The sequence below is a fragment of the Pogona vitticeps genome, chromosome 3, assembly GCF_051106095.1.
Source record: "Pogona vitticeps strain Pit_001003342236 chromosome 3, PviZW2.1, whole genome shotgun sequence".
NCBI lineage: Eukaryota > Metazoa > Chordata > Lepidosauria > Squamata > Agamidae > Pogona > Pogona vitticeps.
In genome coordinates, this window is record NC_135785.1 from 74,334,121 (window position 1) to 74,355,418 (window position 21,298).

General features: G+C 36.8%; 1 protein-coding gene across 1 annotated transcript; it reads left to right on the forward strand.

The window, feature by feature from the left end:
* The first annotated feature begins 1,365 nt into the window (after positions 1-1,365).
* Positions 1,366-10,146, forward strand: NPS (neuropeptide S). The gene is made up of 3 exons (XM_078390258.1): positions 1,366-1,423; positions 1,927-2,069; positions 6,093-10,146. The coding sequence occupies exons 1-3, from the start codon at positions 1,366-1,368 to the stop codon at positions 6,270-6,272; spliced, it is 381 nt and encodes a 126-aa protein (XP_078246384.1). The 3' UTR covers positions 6,273-10,146.
* The last annotated feature ends 11,152 nt before the right edge of the window (positions 10,147-21,298 follow it).

Here is a 21,298-nt window from a genome sequence, read left to right on the forward strand (position 1 = left end):
TCATGTCATGAGTCTTTGCTGAAGTTTAGCTCTCACTCTGTCTACTGGGGGAGGAGAATCTGATAGTGATTCAGCTGTCTGTGCTTCTAATTGCCCAGAATTTTCCTCAGCTGTAATTAACCCTCAGATTCCAGATCTTCTTCGGCTAAACTCATGACACACTTCAAACAGTCAGAAATGCCTTAATTATTATTAATTAAAGAAAATTATAACCAATTAATGAAAATTATGTTTACTCAAATATAATAAATGAACAAATTACCCCACTACTTATATGTACAATCGATTTTTAATTACCCCATGCAAATTAACTAATTAATTATCCCTATATTCACATTTAATTGAGTTATTTCCACACAATCACCTTTCCTATGTATTAACAATTAATCAAGCTAATCAATCAATTGTAAACCACTAATAATTAATCAATTGTAAAACCCTAATGAATTACCCCCTTAATATTCAAATACAATCACCCCTACTATGTATCAGCAATTAAGTTATTCAATCAAATGTAACCACTAATGAGTTACTCAATATTCAAGTACAATCGTCACTACTCTAATGAATCAGTCAAGTATAATATTCTATCTAAGGAATTAATTTATTCAAATGATCCCTGTAGAGTAACCAATCCAACATAACACAATCGTCCCCAAATTCTTTGTGCTGCCTAATACAAGGAAAGAATGGTAGCTAATTAAATAAGCCCATTAAAATAACCGAGAGGCCTAAAAACCAGCTATGCAGCTAGTAAAAGATCTGAACAGCAGGAGTCCTCCTTCAACCGTTGCCATCAATGGAAGAGGGGAAGGGGGAAAGGACCTTAAATAACCTTGTATTTCCCCCCCCTCTCCCTTGAATTACTCACGCAAGACTGTGAGGTCTCGCCTCATCTGGAGAAGAAGGCAAAGGCAAGCTGCACTGCCAGTGTGGCTTTTGAACTAATAGAACCTAAGGAGAAGCTGATTCACTAAATTCCCATTTAGTGTAATTTACTACACTAAGCAACAGGATTTTATCAATGCACACAAGTAACATATAAAACAAAATTTAAAAAATGCTCATTGGCCAAAATCGTGCTGTCGTTTTACACCAGTTTATCACATACAGCATCACTTCTGAAAGCCAATTGCCACAATTTAAGATATCAGCATAGATATCATAAGTTGTGCGCTGAGTCCTGCAACTTAGCACGCAGCAAACAACATACAGTGGCAGTTCTCTATGGCCGATCTTCGCTGGATGATGAGGTATTTCCCCCTTGGAACGCATTGACGGGTTTTCAATGCATTCCAATGGTTTTTTTCCGCATGACGACGATTTCGCTGTACAGTGATTTTAACAGAACAGATTATCGTCGTCATGTGGGGCACCACTGTATCTGAGAATTTCTTAACTTCTAGCAAGTTTACACCAAAAGGTATGCCATTTGCATTACACTTGAGGGTGTAAGTGACTGCATTTCAGCTATTAGCAACAACATTCTTGCTTCTTCTACCAAACAAAGGGACTGGGAATTTTCTTTGCTATCCCTCCCAAGAAGAGAAGGTGAAGGTATTTTAAAATACAGTTGTGTATGTACACCCACCCACCCATCCATACTTCAGACGATTTGTGCGGCAAAGGCACAAGCAGACGTGAAATATTTGAAAGGCCTCTTAATGGCAACGCTGTCAGTTTAGTCACTGCCGTTTTTGCAGAAAGGAAGAATAAAGGCACCACTGACCAATTAGTCATACCTAAATGTGATCTGGTGACATTTTTGTTCCTCAGCTCTTGGTATAAAATGGTTGTTTAAGAAATGATTAGTGAGAAAGATAAGGAATGTGGCAGCACGACGGTGAAAATCCCCCCACAGCTGGAGGCTTCATAAAACAAAATGAACAGGTAGAGAATACTATGCTTTGGTCTTTGGTGGATTAGCATTGTATACAACGCACTCTTTGCCATCTGAAAATTACATTAATAGTTCTTTTTCTCACATTCTCTTTAGGCTAATTGTTACATTAATTCTCTGGATTGCAACAATGCATATGTGGAAATGTTACCCCATTGCCCCTCCTGTGGTAAGTAATGCACCTTATTGACAGAAATATACAATGCGATTAATTTATGAAATATCATTTAGAGCTGTTTTAAACACTAGCACTGCTGAACGTATTGAACATAAATCTCACTATCACGTGATCTTTAGGTAAGTTTAACTGCAGCTGTAGACATTCAGCATTTTCATGTGTGTCGCTGTCTACAAAATTGTAACAGTTTCTGCATAATGATTTCTGTTAGTCAACTGTAGTAATGTTATGTGAAGTATATTGTTCAGGTGACTGAAAAATGAAACTGAGAATTAAGATGTTCATTTCTCTAAAGCTGATTTATTGTGCCTTTTTTATTTTCTCACTCTTCATTATATCGAGCAGTACAATCCTAGGTAAATTTACACAGTAGGAAGTCCTACTGAGTTCATGGAAGTTTATTGCCTGGTCGGTATGCGTAACATTGTGCCTAGATGCTTTCGATTACACGAAACAGTTATTCTGTGACTTCAGACAATTTAGGATGTTGTGAAGAAGGTAGAATGCCAATGCTAAATACATAGACCTATGGTTTAAAAACAACATATTCTTTTTTCTGACAGGTATGCTGATAGTTAGCTCCGCTTGGTTAATAAATGAGTGTGGTAGAGCAATTATTTCTTGAAGTTTAAAACCCATAGATGCATATTCAGTCAGCCAATAATATCAAATAACTATTGTGATAACAACTTGTTAAACCGTACCAGTACTACTGATTGGAAAGCTAACAACTTCAACTTTAGGCAACAGGGCAAGTGCATAAAAGTACAATCCTATCCACATTTACTCAGAAATAAGCACCACAGTATTCAATTGGTCTTTCTGATGGCTAAATATGTATAGAATTTTAGCCTAAACCAGTCAGAGCTTCCCTATGCAAACATAATCCACCAATTTTGAGTGAAAACAAAAGCAATTTCATGTTCTTTCAGCATTTATGTCTCTGAAAACCTATGGGCAACTCCATGACACACTTTTATGAAGGCAATGACTTTATGCCAACAGCTTCAAAGAACATATCATTCTATTTATTTTATCATATTCTGATAAATTCTGTATGGTTTCCAGTCGATTTTTCAGCATTCCTAATCTAAGGTTAAATTTTCCTTTGATTTCTTGGATCTTCTGGATGAGTTTCTTTGGGTTTTCTCTCTCTCTTTTATTGTTCTTTCTTTGCACTCACCATTATAATAGTTTTCTTTGTCTTTTATGTGATAGCTGTTCAGGATTCTGACCTCAGTTCTGTCACCTTTTACTTTTTCTTCTTGCGTGTAAACAGTTTCAAGTGCTTCTTCCATCAGGCATCTGAGCTAGTATTTTTGCATTGTTCCCTAATAAAGTCTTTGGTTGTAATCCACAGTACAGATTCACTGTATATTAAGTTTAGTAATACAAATCTGCTTTTTATGTACACTTTAAATTCATTAGAAATGATATTTAAATTCTATTTAGGCACAATGATTCTTTTACTGTAATGTTCTTTTTCATAGTCAGTATCACAATGTGCTCCTGGTCTTGTTTGAGGGAGAGAATACAGTTTTTTCATTTCTTACTTCCAATAATGTAGACATTTGATTTCTATATGGGCCATTTGGTGATCTCCAGGTATATAGTCATCTGTTTGATTGCCTAAAGCATGTATTTGCAATAAACAGATTTTTGGTTTCATAGAATTCAGTGAGTTGTTCTCCTGCTTTGCTTCTGATTTCTAGGTCAAATTTAGTTCTGCTTTGTTTTTTACTTTTGCATTCCGGCCACCTACAGTTATCTGTATGCCTTGTTTCGGTGTATGATCAATTTCTTCCTGAACACTTGCATAACATCTTTTTTCTTCTTCAGCACCTGTAATTAGAGCATAGACTTGAATGATGGCTATGTTGATAGGTTTTCCAAGAAGTTTGACTAATATCATTTGGTCAGACTTCGCATTTTAGCCGCTAGCTGCCTGTGCGACATCTTGACTCAGTATTAGAGCCACTCCATTTCTTGAGTTTCTCATTTTCGCTATGTAGTTGTCCAACTGAAAATGTCCAGTTCCAGTCCACTTTAGTTCACTCATATGAAATACTGTTATGTTTAAATACTCCACTTTTTTATGGTTTACAATTTACCTCGATTCACACTTCTCACATTCTATGTTTGAACTATATGTACCATGCAGCAAAAGAGTTTCCTTTCACCTCTATGCATGTCTACCACTTAAATGTCCTTTCAGGTTCAATCTCATTGTGTCATTGTCCTCTGAGGGCAAAACTCCATCAGGTGACTAATTTGTGACAATAATAGTCATGGTACAGATAATTTTTTTAAAAAAAATCTATAGAGTTCTTAATTCATCACTTTTCTTCTCTCAATATTATTGCCACAAATCAGTCACCTGACGGAGTTTTCCCACTTTTCCAAAGCTCAGAAGAGTTGTAAACAGCAGCAGCAGCAGCAGCAGCAGCAACAACAACAACAACAACAACAGAGGCTAATTTGCTTTGTGGAATTCAAACATTAGTGATTGTGTAAACATGTCATCTCACCTGCAGATTTTTAAGACTTGATTGGTCCTCTGCAGGGTTGAGAAATATAATAATAATAATAATAATAATAATAATAATAATAATAATAATAATAATAATAATAATAATAATAATAATAATAATAATAATAATAATAATAATAAGAAGAAGAAGAAGAAGAAGAAGAAGAAGAAGAAGAAGAAGAAGAAGAAGAAGAAGAAGAAGAAGAAGAAGAAGAAGAAGAAGAAGAAGAAGAAGAAGAAGAAGATAAGAATAAGAATAAGAATAAGAATAATAGTAATAATAGTAATAGTAAACATCATCATCATCTAAGCTCTGTCTTTTACACTAATGTATTCTGATTAGAGTACTCTTATTCTCCACCCAGCTTTACCATGGCCTTGTTGCCCAGTCCCCCAAAGACTGCTTCTATTCCCAGGCTACAGTACATTCTTCTGAGGTGAAAGGAAACATGGAAGATCATCACTCTGTGCACACCTTGCATTCACAGGGACTCAGGTTCAGCCCCTGATATCTCTCAGCAAGGTGTGGAAGTCTCCTCTTAAAAATGGTGACTGTAAATATGAGGTGAGAACAGGGCTGAGAAGAGGATTCATGTATCTTCTTGAAGCCCTAAGACTGGGTGGGGAAAGTAACCCTTTAAACATCAGCACCTGTAATGTGCTCTAAAGCAGTGGTCTCCAACCTTGGGCCTCCATCAAACATTATAAGATAAAACAGTTAAAAGCAATTATAAACAGTAATTATCAACTTCCAGAAATCCTGGCCAGCAGAGGTGGTGGTAAGTCTTCTGGGAGGTGTAGTCCAAGAACATCTGGAGACCCAAGGTTGGGGACCACTGCTCTAAAGCTTTGGCTATATAACTCTTCTGTCAATGAGAATAAACTTATTGTTAGAAGATTAATCACAACATGTTTCTAGCTTGTTCCTCAGCACAATCTCTACTACTAACCATTACTAATTATTATTGTTTATAATTGTTTATAATTGCTTTTAACTGTTTTATCTTATAATGTTTGATGGAAATCACCCGGAGTAGACTTTGTCTAAAAGGGCGAAATAGAAATCTAATAAATAAATAAATAAATAAATAAATAAATAAATAAATAAATAAATAAATAGCAGGTAAACTGTGCTTTCATATCTATGGGTTTTATACAAACATGACATAACCATAACCTAGAGCTAATACAAATTCACCCATGTTTTCAAAAACCTAGATGAGTTTGTGCTTGTGTGTGTGTGTGTGTGTGTGTGTGTGTGTGTGTGTGTGTGTGTGTGTGTGAGAGAGAGAGAGAGAGAGAGAGAGAGAAAGACAGAGAGAGAGAGAGAGAGAGAGAGAGAGAGAACTTGTGACAATTGTATAAATGTGTATCAGGGTTTCCCCTTATTTATTAATTTGTTTTTCTTTCTTTTCTTTCCTTTCCTTTTTTTTATTTTTTATTTTTAGCTTCAGGGAAGTAATCTTTTTTATTTCAATTGCCAGCTGTCTGGGAAATCTGATTACTGCCTTCTCCTGCTGAATAGTTGCCCAACCAAGTTGGATGGCTCTGAAGATTTGGCATTGTTAAAGTCTCTGCTTCAGAAGTCTTACATTAAAAGATCCTTTCGGAATGGGGTTGGATCAGGAATTAAAAAAACAACCTTGCGAAGAGCGAAGTCATAAACAAATGCCTGAGGAAACATTCACGGATCAGAACATACAAGATTTAACTTAATGTGCTCAAAAGCATTTGTTGTGCATTTCAAATGATGAATGAAACCAACAGAGACACCTGTATCACTTTCATAATGTAAACATAATGTTTATTTGCAATGCTGCAAGCCAGGTGATTGTTCTGAACAGGCATTTCTTTGAAAATAGTAATAGTGCACATTTTATGCATTTTATAAAGCATTTTCACTTTAATTCCAAAGGCAGATTTTGTGCCTTTAAAAAAAAACACCCTGTGTTTTGAATATGTCATTTCAAACCATCTTCATAATCTGAATGTGCTTTGCCCTGATAAATAGCTCTGCTGACATGTTTCTTATATGATGCTTTGAGACAATCTCATTCATGGGATAGCAGCGTGCATTTGGATAAATGTGAGTTAAATGGGGCTATATGAGATAGAAAGCAATGTTAGGAAATGGAACTCTCCATATTACAGGCTCCACAATAAAAATATTTCAGATTACTTTTTGGGAAATTCAGATAGAGTTAAAGTGATCATTCTTTGAAAATGAATGCATACTGAGATGAGCCAAAATGTTTTATCCAATCACTTTTGATTTCCATTTTGAAAATGATGACTGTGCTACAGTAGAAACGAACCAATTTTAATCTTTACATGAATGCCAGAGCAGGCAATACCTTTACTACTCCACTTAAAAAGCAAATAAGGAGCAAACTTTCACAGGTGAAGTTCACTTCCTCAAGTGCTTACTCGGGGTGCCAAATGCTACCAGGGGCAAAGTTTGAAACCATACCCCACAAAGGCTGTTTGCAGCCCGTGTTTGAACTCATCTCTCGGAAGCAGATCGGGCACACCCACCTGTCATGGATTCTTGGGACTCTTGTTTATATATTTTCTGCACTATACACAAAATATTGGTGCATGGCCTGAGGAGGTGGACTTGACCCATAAAAACATGCTGTTTATTCCATTGTTTTAGTGGTCTAATACAGGCATTGCCTGTTCTTGCACTTTTTAGGAACCACGCAGCCCTTTCCTATTTTAATCTTCAGATCTTTCTGTTTCTTTGCTGCGCTGAAATAGACATGGTTAGCTGTGCAGTCTCAAAACATAGTCTTTTTTGTCAACAAGAAAAGGTCATCTGCTGAGATACATTATTTGTGTGACTTTTCGCTTGTGGCCATGTGATTTTACAAACTCTGTGTGTCAGCATGAAAATGTTCTGCAGGGCTTTGATCAGATGCATTTTGAATGTGGAGCACAACTATTCATCATTGTATGGAATAGTTTCAAAACTTCTATTTAAACAAGAAAATTTTGTTAATAAAAACAAATGTGGACCCTGGATAATAAAGTTAATTTGTTTGATGTGCCATAAGGGAACAATGTAATTAATGTGGGTCTTTTCATATGAATAAAGTTTATGTATGTGCTCAGTTGTAGATGTATGTATGTATGTACAATATGTATGTATTTGGTAGCAGGAATGCACCAACAAGTATGACAGATTTGGGGCAGAATCTTTGGTACAGTTTAAAATGCAGCGCTTCTTTCTAATGCATGTTAATTTAGCAATATTTTCAGAGGGTCAGTGGAATGTGCCCCTCCAAAGGAAACATCATTGTTACTCTCTGACTTCCACATATTTGGAGAACCAGTGCTTGGGGAGAATAATCCACTAGTAATTCATAAGTAGAGACATGGGCCAAAATCCTATCAACATTTGCATAAACTTTGTGTAACTTGCTATTACTGGTTGTAGGTAGTTGATGAGATGTTTGGATGCATCTCAGTCATGTGGCTGGTCATGTACCAGATTGCACAACTCAGATGCAGTCCAGCATCTCATCAGCTAGCTGCAGCAACTTACAGTATACAGTGGTGCCTCGCTTAACGATTGCTTTGTATAACGAAAAATTCGCTTAACGATTTTTTCGGAGTGATCTTGCACTTCGTTTAACGATTTTCCCTATGGGCGATTTTCGCTTAACGATTTGGGACCATGCTTCACTTAACATTTTTGGTTTTAGGTCCCCTTGTTTCGCTTAACTTTTTTTGACAGCCTCGTTTTTGCTATTTTTAAAATATTCAAAAATGTTTAAAAATGTTTAAAATGCTTGGAATCATTAATGCACCTAATAAAACCTTCGTTCACTTAATTTGGCTTTGTTCTGAGTCTTTTTGAAATTTTTGTGAATTTTCCCCCCCCATTGAAATAGGCTTCAATGCATTTCAATGGAGGAACCGCTTTTCGTTTAATGTTTTTTCCTATGGCGATTTTCGCTTAAGGACTGTAATCTGTTCCAATTGGAACGGATTATCTGGTTTTCAATGCATCTCAATGGGAAATGGTGTTTCGCTTAACGATGTTTTCACATAGCGATTTTTTTTGAACCAATTAAAATCGTTAAGCAAGGCACCACTGTATATGCTTTACAGGAACACCAACTGGATTCAAACCATTGATTTTTGTGTATGTCAAGAATTTCCCATAAAAACAGCACTTTTGCTTTAGACAACCTTAAAATACAAAGGAAAGGAAATCAGCAGAGAAGCAGTGCCACTTCAGACTTTTGAAGGGCATGTGAAGAGCATGGATTTAGTAGCTCTCCTCATCATTACCTATTCTTTTGCCTCAACAGTGATACATCCCAGATAGAGGACAAAGTGTGTAGATGTTTCTTTTTTGGAAATGAAAGATGTTTCTTTCCTTTTACTGCTTGCTTGGAGAGTACCAAGAAAGAACAATGGGAAGGAAAGGCAGGCAGCAGGACCAGCAGATTAAATTGAAGTTGTTCTTATCAGAGGCATGAGACTCATACGATACTTGGCATCAGCTTTACACAGGAACTCCTTGGGTCAACTTAGTGATATACACAAACAGTAAGTATGAAGCAACTTTAAAGATGAAGGAAATGGGTGAGAGACATACATCACTGATAAAGGGAAGACTTGAATTTTTCTTCCCAATATGCCACTAAAAATGAGCCGTTCTTGAAACCATGCTACTTTAGTATCTTAAGAAGTGGCTCAACTGAGATCAGACAATCTCCAGGTTATCTATAAATCTTGGGAAACTGGGTTTTCCTTTTTTGCTACTGTTTTGACGCCTTGATTTTATTCATGAACGAATGAGGATCAGTGGAGATAACTATGCACTCAAGGTCAGTCCCCTAGGAGAAATAAATCAAACCAATTTCTCATCACATGGTCACAGTTGTGACCAACCCATCTCTTGCATTTAACAAGATCTCTGGATCAGATGTTGTAGGATGGGTTCATGGTAGCCATTCCTCTAAAATACCTTTACAAGTAATGAGAGGGACTACAGAATTGTCCAACAAGAAATGACCTTGATATACTGCTCCTAAATTTTATCACTTTTTAAAAACCCACGCCATGCCCCCTTTAACAGCAGTCCAGAACACAACTAATAGCATGGTTTGCCTACCTGAGAGGTAAAAAATGAAAGGAATAATCCACTGAGACAACTACACAAGAGATGGGAGAAAAGAACATTTTACAGCTTGCTGTATCATGACAAAAAAAGGCAATTAGATAACTAGATGTAAAAGCACATTATTGACTTACAAGATTGAAACTTAGTTATTATAATCATATAAAGCAAGTTTGATGATTACCAGGCATATATTTAAGAAGAGGTTCTTTCTGTTTAGATTTGCTAATTTACTTTTATTTGCATATATATGGGCAATTTAGTACCACAAACCACTGTAAGCATAATAGGAAATAGTCTCTTGCCACTTTTAGATCTAAATATAATTTTGATTTCCGGAAGAGCTAGACAGATGTGAAAAGGGTATATTAGTTATTATTAACATAATAAAATACAAATAAAAATCACTGGGCATAAAGAAACTGGCACAACCATTAGATTGTTGCCTTCCAAAGCAAATAAAAAAATTATAATGCACCATAGATTATTTCCAGGATTTCATAGTTTCAGTGCGGGATTTGATTTCTAAAATCAAAATGTTTATACAAACTGAGAATTATAATTTCACCTGCTAACTAAATTGCTAGAAGTTTAACATTAAGGATATATCTTGGAAACAACTCCACATTTGTTCTCTAAAATTAGTTTCGAAGTCAAAACGTGTGCTGCCCAACTTTGGAATTTTTGGGCTACATTTCCCAGAATCTCTTAGGCAGGATGGATTTAATGATTATTCACAAAACATCTTGTTCTCTATGACTTTTTTGACTCTCACCCTGCCAAGATTAGTTTCTGAGGCTTCTTGAAACCAATGCCTTATTGATTGGTTGGTTGGTTGGTTGGTTGGTTGGTTGGTTGGTTGGTTGGTTGGTTGGTTGGTTGGTTGGTTGGTTGGTTGGTTGGTTGGTTGGTTGGTTGGTTGGTTGGTTGGTTGGTTGGTTGGTTGGTTGGTTGATTGATTGATTGATTGATTGATTGATTGATTCCCATAAAAACAGAAGCCTGCTCTTCTCCCCCATCGTACTTTTCATTTTACCATTTGATCTGTGCAGGAAACCACCATATTCTGCTCAGCTTAATATCCTTCCTGTTAAAACCTGCACAGGAAAGGTGGCATTCTTTGCAGGACTTGTAACAAACCTGAAAAGTGTGGAATCTCTTTTTTCCATTTCCACATGAAACCTGTGCAAAAAAGATACTATTCTGTGAAGGAATTGTAACAGGCACAGCTTGGCATTTCTTCCAAAATGAAAAACCATAAAATGTCTGAGAAATCCTGTGAGATTTTCCAGAAGATTTGTTGAGTGGGTAGGAAGAAAGATTGTACTAAGAAATTTCTTAGTGAACAGAAAATAGAGTGCCTCCCCCAATTTCTGTCTCAGAACTAGAGGCTGTGAGAGTCATATACCTACACTAATGTCATTTTTGTAGTCTAGACAGAGAATGATGGCAGGATTTAGGGCACAAATGCCCGTGTGGGATTCATTTCCCATTCTTGCAAGCTTTTTATTGGAGCTAAAGCTGGGAGTTTGATTCCTCATGGTGCCTCCCAGGTGAAAAGTCAGTCTCTGCAGCCTTGGGCAAGCTCCACAGTCCAAGGGCGTCCTGAGAGAGAGTTGCCTCAAAAAGAGAGTTTATGATCAGTGGAATAGTGGGAAATTTTGAAGTGCAAGCACTGTAGCTAGCCCCTCATCTCCTCCCACATGGGTTTGAAGAATGAAGATTCAGTTCATACCAGTGAATGAATTGTAGGAATTTTATTTTTATCAGGAAGAGATTCTTCTTTCTAAAGTCAATTGCTCTTAATTGCCCATTAAAGGCCAACCCATCTTCAAACACTTTCATTACAAGAGAGATCGTATGTAACCATATATTGTTACAGGAAAAATCCATTTCCCTCCCAGTTACTATGGAGATTGCAGCTTAAAAAAGGAAGCAGGGAACCTGATGAGATTGCCAGATGATGTTCTAGTTCCTACTGCTTAGAAAGTTTTAGGACTTCAAATCTGTGGGCCATGCCCAATAATCATCAGCTTCTATGCTGATGTAGTTCGTTACATGACTGAGGATGTTGAAAAATCAGGGTTCTTGGTTGCTTAGAAAAGTTGTATATATAACACACTGTTTTACTTTCAGCTTGTCAGTCTTCATTGTGGAGATAGCAAAAGGTAGAGGGCGGAGTTCAAGCGTTCTCCGTGCTGAGATCCACTGTTTTTTGAACACTGATGTGTTTTGGAAGCAGATTTTCCACAATGAAATGGGGAACAAGTGTAAGACCATTTAAAACTAGCTTTTGTGGCTTGGGATAAAGATCCAGAAGATGGGTGTTTGTTCAGTTCTATTCTTCCAGTATTTTTTCTGCAGTACTAGGTGGCTATTACCTTCCGTGTGAACCATGAGCACGTATTCCATCACAACAATGTCCAAATTTTCTGGGCTATATCAGCCCTCTTAGAAGCACAACATCCCCTTCCAAAAACTTTCATTAGGGATCATTGGTCTAGCTCTCACTTTTATGCATTTAATAGTTCAAATGCATGCTTTTAAAATACTCCTGCTACTTGTTAATGAACTTTTTAAGAATACTAGAAGAGAAAAGATAGAGTGACAGATGCTGCCTTTCATGACCTCCACAGCCAACTGTGTGAGGCAGCCACTTCCCATTTCCTAATGACGGGGCAGGTATATCATGAAGATGTTAAGGGCTTTTAGGATGCTTGGCTCAAGCCCTTAAATATTAGTTTAAGATGCAGAATGACTTAGTCCCAGTCAAGGTGGACACGAAGCCCTTGGAAAGAAAGGGAACAATAGGCAACATGGGCTCTGTTCTGAAATGTAAGCTCAATGTCTAAAACCCATGTAGGCATTTATTTTTACTACTCATATATTTCTTTATTGCATAAGTAAGCAGACAAAAGTATTTATTAAGAAGCAAAAACTGAACTCTCTTCAGTGCTGGCTAGAAAGGAAGTATCAAGCAGAGCTGACACTTGTACTTTGGGAATATTCTCTGTTCTTGCTCAGAGAACAAGAAGAATTTTCAAGAATCCAAAATGACCTTGCCTGCGTGTATTTTGCATCACCCCTCTAGTGGGGCAGCCACCCCCCCCCACATTTGGACTATAGCTCCTGGTAGCCATGTTCCCTGAGAGATTCTGGTAGCTTTAACTCCAAAACAACAGCAACAAAACACCTCGAACTTTATCCAAATTCTCACTCTGGTTTTTGGACTCAACCTCTGTGGTGACAAAGATCCAAATCATGGTGTGTAATGGTTACCAGAGGCATGCAGAGCTGTGTTTTTGGATTACAGCTCCCAAAATTCCCTTTTAGGGAGCTGTATTAAAAAAAACACACAAAGATCTGTACATCTCTCGTGGTTACAGTACTGGGCTAGGATTTGGGAGACGTGGGTTCAAAATACTCATTCAGCTGTTAAATTGCATCAGGCACTACCAGTCTAACATATGTCACAGGTTAAACATGGTGAGGAGGAGAACTCTGTACATTACTTTGACTTATCTGGAAGAATATTGGGATGCAAATGTAACTAGCAAAAAATAAAATCCAGATTGAGAAGCCTAGGAAAACAAGGGCAAATTGTGCACTCTGTATGTGAGACAGATGGGATTGTGATACAGGAAACTGATACATATATTCTTACCAGCTAGCTTGAATTTTTTTGAGGATCTCAGAACAGAGTTTAGGTACTTTAAAATGGCAAGACCTATATTAAACAAGCTCAGGATCAACACCTGACCATATAAATGTAACCATATGGTTAGCCATCAGTTTTAGATTCTGTAATATTTGTGATCCTGAACAAATCTTTAACTTAAAAGAGATGATATACTCCTTTGCCAGTGCACTCTAAGTAGCCATTCCATTACAGCTGATTGAATTATAAGGCTCTTCTTCATTAAATCTGACTTAATGAGCTGTTCTACAGGGTTATGATGAGGCATGTGCTTTATTAGGCTGTTTTTTTTTTTTTTGGCCCCTTTGAATTCATTGTAGTTCGCTGTACAAGCGATTCCTCTTTTCTGGCAAAAGGGACTCCTGTTAACTGGCTGGGCAAAGAGAGCAAGACATTCACAAACATATTTTCCAGCTGTTCAGTGATGCCTTCGAAGTATATCTTGTAAGCCACCACTTCACATGTCAACGTTTTAAATTCATTTCCATGTTCAAGAATATGGCAATATTTGTGTTGTGCAAGAAACCACGTTGTGTGTCAATAAGGATGTTAAGTCGATCACATCATTAGGAATTGGCAGGGAGCTAAATACACAGTGGCAAGAAGAGAAGTTAATGTTTAGATTCTTTCTTCTATGATCCTTCTTCTCCCCCTTCCTCCTTCCACTCTTTTACATCTCTTTTGTTGTTGTTTTTTTTAAAGGCCTAGTCTACATCCCTTATACTGGATGATTCCATTTTCTTCTGCATTATTTAATCCAGAGTAAAAACTTTTTGTTCATTCCATATTCATCACCATCACCATTGAGAATTTTCCACAAAATGACAGGACAATTCAGTACCTAATCTCACTCTTGTTGAAGGGTCTCAGAAGTAACCAATTAGCACATAGTGACCGCAAGACACTTAAAAAGGGTCTAGCCCATGTGCATTTTCATTTACAACATAAATGTTTTGCCATTCTCTTTTTTGCTTCTCTAATATCTAAAGATATGTATTCTAATAAACTTTGAGTAACTTTCCAAAGTGACTTGTATTGAGAGTTTTGCATTTACATTTACAACACTGAGAAAATAGTTCTTGTGTATTTTGAAATATTAAATTTAAACTCTATATCAGAAGTACAGAAAATACAAACTCAGTAAATCATACTGTTCATACAAATTAAGAATGCTGTCTCTCTTGTATGAGAAGACTGAAGATTTTGAAATATATATTATTTCATATATATTTTGCCACCTTTTCTCATTATTTCATATATATTTCACGACCTTTTCCACAAAAAAATGGAGACAATTCCAATTCTTAATGGTGTATGGTGAAGGAATTGGTCACGTTAGCTTTAAAAGAGGAATATTTCAAGGAAATTCATTGTTGTCACCATTGCTGTTTAACATCTCATTAATCTCCTTATCAATAACTTTAAATAAAAATGGATTGAGCTACCATATTTCAGAAGAGGAAGGCTAAATCAGTCATCTGTTATACATGGATAACATAAAACTACATGCAAAAAGTTCCATGTATATAGAATCACTGCTAAACACAGTGCAAATATTTAGTGAAGATATTAAAATGAAATTTGGAATTGACAAATGAGCAGCTCTGTCTCTACACATTGGCAAGATCCAAAAACTAGATGGAATAGAGCTAAAAATTTCAATATTATAAAATCACTATCAAGTGATGAAAATTACAAATACCTTGGAATACTAGAAGCACACAACAGGGCACAAAAGTTAAAGAACTGACAAAAATGGAATATATCAAAAGACTGTGGGAAATCTTAAAATCAAAATTAAATGGGAGAAATACAATTAAAGCCATAAACACATGGGCAGTTCCAGTAACTAGATACCCAGCTGGAATAATAGATTGGACTCAAAACAACTAGAAGAATTGGATTGAAAAACACGGAAACTAATGAACATGCATCGTGTACTACATCTAAAAACTGATGTGGACAGATTATATTTACCACATCAGGTAGGAGATGTGGTAGTAGAGGAAGAAAAAAGAAGCCTAAATAATTATATCAGTACAAGCAGAGAAAAATTACTGAAGGCGGTGAAAATGGAGAATATTTTGAAAACAACAGAAACAAAGGCTTAATATAAGAAACAACAATTTGAAAACAAATTAAACAGTTGGAAAAATAAACCACTATTATTATTATTATTATTATTATTATTATTATTATTATTATTATTATTATTATTATTATTATTATTATTATTATTATTATTATTATTATTATTATTATTATTATTATTATTAATTGTATTTATACCCCGCCTATCTAGTCATTTCGACCACTCTAGGCGGCTATATCGACAACATCTGAAAAATATTGATGGAAAGCATGATGATAATTCAACATGGGCATGGCTAAAACTGGGGACCATTAAGAAAGAATCTGAAGGCTTGATTTTTGCTGCACAAGAACAAACACTCCAAACCAATGTAATGAAAGCTAAGATCCAAGGAATTGGTGCTAATAGCAAATGTCAACTCTGCCAAGAAAAAGATGAAACTGTGTCACACCTCATCTGAGAATGTCCAAGGATTGTACAAACAGATTACAAAGGCATGATAGAGTGGCAAAGTTAGTGCACTGGTCATTACGCAGAAAATATAATGTGCCGGCCTCCAAAAACCCATGGGAACATCAGATAGAGAAGGTGTCAGAAAATGATGAAGTCAAGGTCTTCTGGGATTTCTTGATCCAAACTGAAGGACACCATGAACATAAAACACCAAACATAGTAGTGATAAAATAATGAAGAAATGTCTGGATCATTGATACTGCAATTCCAGGGGATGCCAAAGTTGAAGGAAAAGAATTGGAAAAACTAACAAAGTATAGAAACCTGGCAATTGAAGCATCTCACTTGTGGATTAAACACAATGATCTTGATAATCATTGGGACTTTGGGAACAATATCAAGAAATTTCACACAGTGTTTTAATCAGTTGCACATCTCAGAAATAACACCATCAGAGCTACAAAAACTGGCAATACAGCGGTGCCTCGACTTATGAACTTCATTGGTTCCGGAATTATGGTCGTAACTCGAAATAGTCATAAGTTGAAGCACCATTTCCCACAGGAATGCATTGAAATGCAATTAATCTGTTCTGGGCGAAGAAAAAATCACAAAAAAACACACACCAAAAACTACAACACATACACACTGCAAGACCCATCGGAAACACGATTAATCCATTCTGGCCGAAAGGGGGGGGGAACCAGAAAAGCAAACAAACCCTGCAAGACCCATCAGAAATACAAAAAGAAAAAAGAAAAAAAGCAACCAGAGACTGCAAGATGCATCGGAAATGCAAAAAGAAAAACCTAAAAAGCAAACAGGGACTGCAAGACCCATCAAAATGTAAAAACCAAAACCAAAATCACCAAAAAGCAAAAACAAAAACAAAGTCACCAGAAAGCAAACAGAGACTGCAAGACCCATCGAAATGCAAAAAGAAAAACCCAAAAACAAACAGAGACTGCAAAACCCATTGGAAATGCAAAAAGCAAAAGCAAAAAGCAAACAGAGAGTGCAAGACCCATTGAAATGCAAAAACCAAAACCAAAAAGCAAACAGAGACTGCAAAACCCATTGGAAATGGAAAAAGAAAAATCAAAAAGCAAACAGAGACTACAAAACCCATCAAAAATGCAAAAAAATCACCAAAAATCAAATTAACCCTGCAAGACCCATCGGAAATAGGAAAAAAATTACCAAAAAAACACACAAATAAACCCTGCAAGACCCATCACAGCATAGAAACATAACCCCACCACCCAGCCTAAACCCACGCTGCAAAACCCACCCAGAACAGCAAGTTTTCAAAACGTAGAGAGCAGCACCTTACCAGGCAGTCCGAAGCCTCCTCCGAACCCACACTCTCTAACCGCCAGGGTGAAAGAGCTACAATGAAGCAGCCTCTTCACTACCAATGGTTAGCAATTTGAATTTTCCCCTGCCTTTTTCTGTTCGTAAGTGGAAGCTCTGGTCGCAAGTTGAAACAAAATTTTGCAGCCGGAGCTGGTCGCAACTCGAAATGGTCGTAAGTTGGGACATTTGTAAGTCAAGGCACCATTGTATTAGGAACAGCATACATACTGCACCAATATTTAACAGATACTTAGGTTTTTGGTTAAAATGTGTATCTGTTATATAATAGCAATTAATGTTTTTTATAATTTTGCACAACAACAAACAACCACCACCACCACCACCACCACCACCTTAGAACTGCAGAGCTGAAAGGGAACCTATGGATCATTGAGTCCAGCCTCTGTCAAGGAGGCACAGTGGGGAATTGAACTCCCAACCTCTGGCTCCACAGCCAGATGCCTAAACCACTGAGTTATCCAGCACAGTTTAGCATCTTCCATATATCTCTTACCAATACAACACAGTGTATCTATGTATACAAAAATAATAAATAAATACAGGATTCCAGAGGAGCACGATTGTCCCCCCTTCCCATTCATCTATGTTCCCAATCTTGATTTCAGTTGTTTCACACCACCAGTACCTCCATATCCAAACCAGAAGGCTTTGTAAGCTCGTGGTGTACTGTGACTCAGACTTCAAGGCACAAACACATGTTCATCTTGTAAATACACTGTTTATATATGTAGTCACTGGCATGTGTAAGTATACAATACCAGTAGGCTCAACAAAGCTTGGGAAAGGATCTTCTTTCGTTTTGGACTACAGCTCCTACAGCTATCAATTCTCTGAACCCATCATTGTTCATTAATCGAGAAAAGTAACTTTTTCAAGCTTTGTGACCGATACATGCTTAAGAATATATGCCACAGCTACTGTTCTCGAATAGAAACATGGATTAAACTAATATTTTCCAGATAAGATGATTCCTTCCTGTATTCTGTGGGGTTATTCTTCTTTCCTGCACATTTTTTTAAAAAAACCAACTGCTGCAAAATGGCTGCTTTCACATCAGGATGTTGAGTGGTGTCCCATTGTCAGTCAGATTGTCATACAATGTATTATTCAAAAGCAAAGGAGGAGATGCATGGAAAACTAAGGATTACGGTGGGCTGAGGACGGCTCAGCTTTGCTCAAGAATAGAATAGATGGCTCCCTTTTCTGCTTTACAATGTATTGTAGCATTTCAGACGTTTGGGCATTCCAGGCCTGCAAATCACTCCATATGATCAGTAATTAAGGCATTATTTATATACTTTCCTTAGGAAATGAACTACATTTATCTTCACTAAGATGTCAGAATGAAAGCAAGTATATAACACAGGTTGCTATCTCTTTTCCTCTGAGAACCGTCTTCAAATACTGGATGGCTTGCTAGAGCGCAGTGCCGATCGATAGACAATGGTCTTATGGGATTAAACTCCACATGGGCAAAGCAGCTTGGAAAGTTTTTTCCCCCTTTATTTCCCACTTGAATATTTTCCCTATGATATCCTTTGGTTTTTCATCCTTGCCTTTATGCTTGAACTATTTTAAGAGCAGCCCGTTTCTGTATTAAAAGATGTAGAAAATCTGCAGTGTTCACAAATCTCTATAAGTACAAGAGAGGCACCATTTGACACCATTAGATAGGACTATTAATTTCTCTCATCTACAAATCTAGGAGGTGAAATTAACTTTAGCATGTCCAGAGATGTTTAAACCACACTACAGGTACTGTAGTCCTGGTACTGCTGAATTATAACTTTGCACACCCTTGCCGCAACAATGTTGATCTGTACCATTGACACTAGTGTAACTATTGTTAAGGAGAAATTTTATGACAATTTTCACATTGAACTGTCTTGTATTTTTTTTTTTAAAAAAAATAACTATTCTGATGTTTTTGTGGAATCATGCAGTGCTGCAGACGCTGAGGGATGCACTTCAATTTCATCCAAATTATTTATCTGACAAATCACAATTTGCGTCAAGATGAATTGTAGCTCACCTGCTTTGATTTATATCTCAGTATTCTAAAGTATTTGCTTGTATTTGTAGATGTCTAAATAGTGAAGAGTCGGACACGACTTAACGACAAAACAACAAAATAGTGACAAAGATGAAAATGGGGAAAATAAAGGGATCTGACCTGACATGGGAGGAAAAAACCCAGTGCCATTGGCCTCCAGTGTATATGCAAAGATTCCACCAGTTTCTTTCCTTCCTTCCTTTAATGACACAAATTTCACACACATAGACATTCAGTCAGAGGAATGCAATCTCGAAATAAAAGAAGGGGGGGGAATCTTCCATTTCTCTCTCCTGACAATGAAAGTGATGTGAATTTCTCTTTTTTTCTTAACATATCACCTGACCAAGTGGATACACATTACTTGGCCAGAGGAATTTCCTCCCAAGGGCCCTGTGATTGGTGTTCACAGTAAAGCTTGGGCTTTATATATGCCTTTTGAAATGAAAAAGAGGGGACTGGGAATTAGCAGAAAGTGCAACTTGAAACCAAGGTCTAAATTTATTGTTTATTGTTCAAATGCTTTTTATGACTATAAATGTTGTTTATTTTTGATTGTGATGTTTTTATTGTTATTTAATGATTTTATGATTTTGTAAGCCACCCCGAGTAGACGCTGTCTAGGGGGGCGGGGTATAAATAAATAAATAAATAAATAAATAAATAAATAAATAAACGAACGAACGAATGAATGAATGAATAAATAAATAAATAAATAAATAAATAAATAAATAAATAAATAAATAAATAAATAAATAAATAAATAATTCATACTACGTAAAAAACAGCCAATGAAGAAAGACAGAAAAAAATCAACACATTTGAAATGTGGGCTTGTAGGAGAGCCTTACAGATATCACAAAAGGTGCTCAGTCAAGTCAATCCTGAACTCTCAATAGAACAAAAATGAGTAAACTGAGGCTATTGTACCCTGAACATATAATGAGGAAACAATTTACCAGAAAATATTGGTGAGAAAATAGGAGGGGGCAGTAGGAATAGAGAAAGATCTAACATGAGATGGATTTACTCACTAAATGAAGCCACAGCTTTTAGTTTGCAAAGTTGGAACAGTACTTACTGGAAAGATAATATTGTGCTAGGAAGAGTTAGGGAGCAGTAGGAAGGGAGACAGGCTTAAGAGCTGTGTTGACTCAATAAAGGAAGCCCCTGCAAGACCTGGACCTAAATGATAGCACATTATATAAGAATATAAGAGCCCTGCTGAATCAGGCCAAGGGCCCATCTAGTCCAGCTTCCTTTATCTCACAGTGGCCCCATCAGATGCCTCTGGGACCCCACAAGACAACTAGATACCTGTCTCCTGATACCCCTCCCCTGCATCTGGCATTTTGAAGTACATTTCTTTTAACCTTGGAATTATACGTCCCCATCATGGCTTGCAACCTGCAATGGACCTGTCCTCCAGAAATCTCTCCAATCCTCTTTTAAAGGCATCTAGGACATATGCCATCACCATATCCTGTGGCAAGTAGTTACACAGACTAGCATTTTGGAAGTCATTAACTCATAGTCTGAATGTATCTCCCTGTACACTTAGCCCTTCGGTTGGAGGCTGGCCTAATCACCATAAGAACACGTGCCAAAGACTTTATGTTTAATTACTGGCTAAGACTTATCTTCTCTTCAGAAGGCTTGGCACTGATGTCACTTTTTGACTCCTTTCAATCAGAATGGAAACTCCAACTCACAAAAGAAATAAGGCAAATGGGTTTTTCCACCAACATTCTCTTGGCGATAGGGCATGTTGGTGCTAAAGGAGCACTCAAATAAAGAACCTGGGACATAGAACTTCAAGAGAATATGAGCCAGTCAGGCAAATACAGTGTTGTTACTAATAATACCTTTACAATATCTTCACAT

Excerpts from the sequence above, each read along its gene's own strand:
- NPS (XM_078390258.1), top strand. The coding sequence starts at position 1,366 with ATGTGGGGCACCACTGTATCTGAGAATTTCTTAACTTCTAGCAAGTTT. Across the intron at positions 1,424-1,926 it reads TAGCAAGTTTACACCAAAAG|CATTGTATACAACGCACTCT; the intron begins GTATGCCATTTG and ends TTGGTGGATTAG. Across the intron at positions 2,070-6,092 it reads ACCCCATTGCCCCTCCTGTG|CTGTCTGGGAAATCTGATTA; the intron begins GTAAGTAATGCA and ends TTCAATTGCCAG.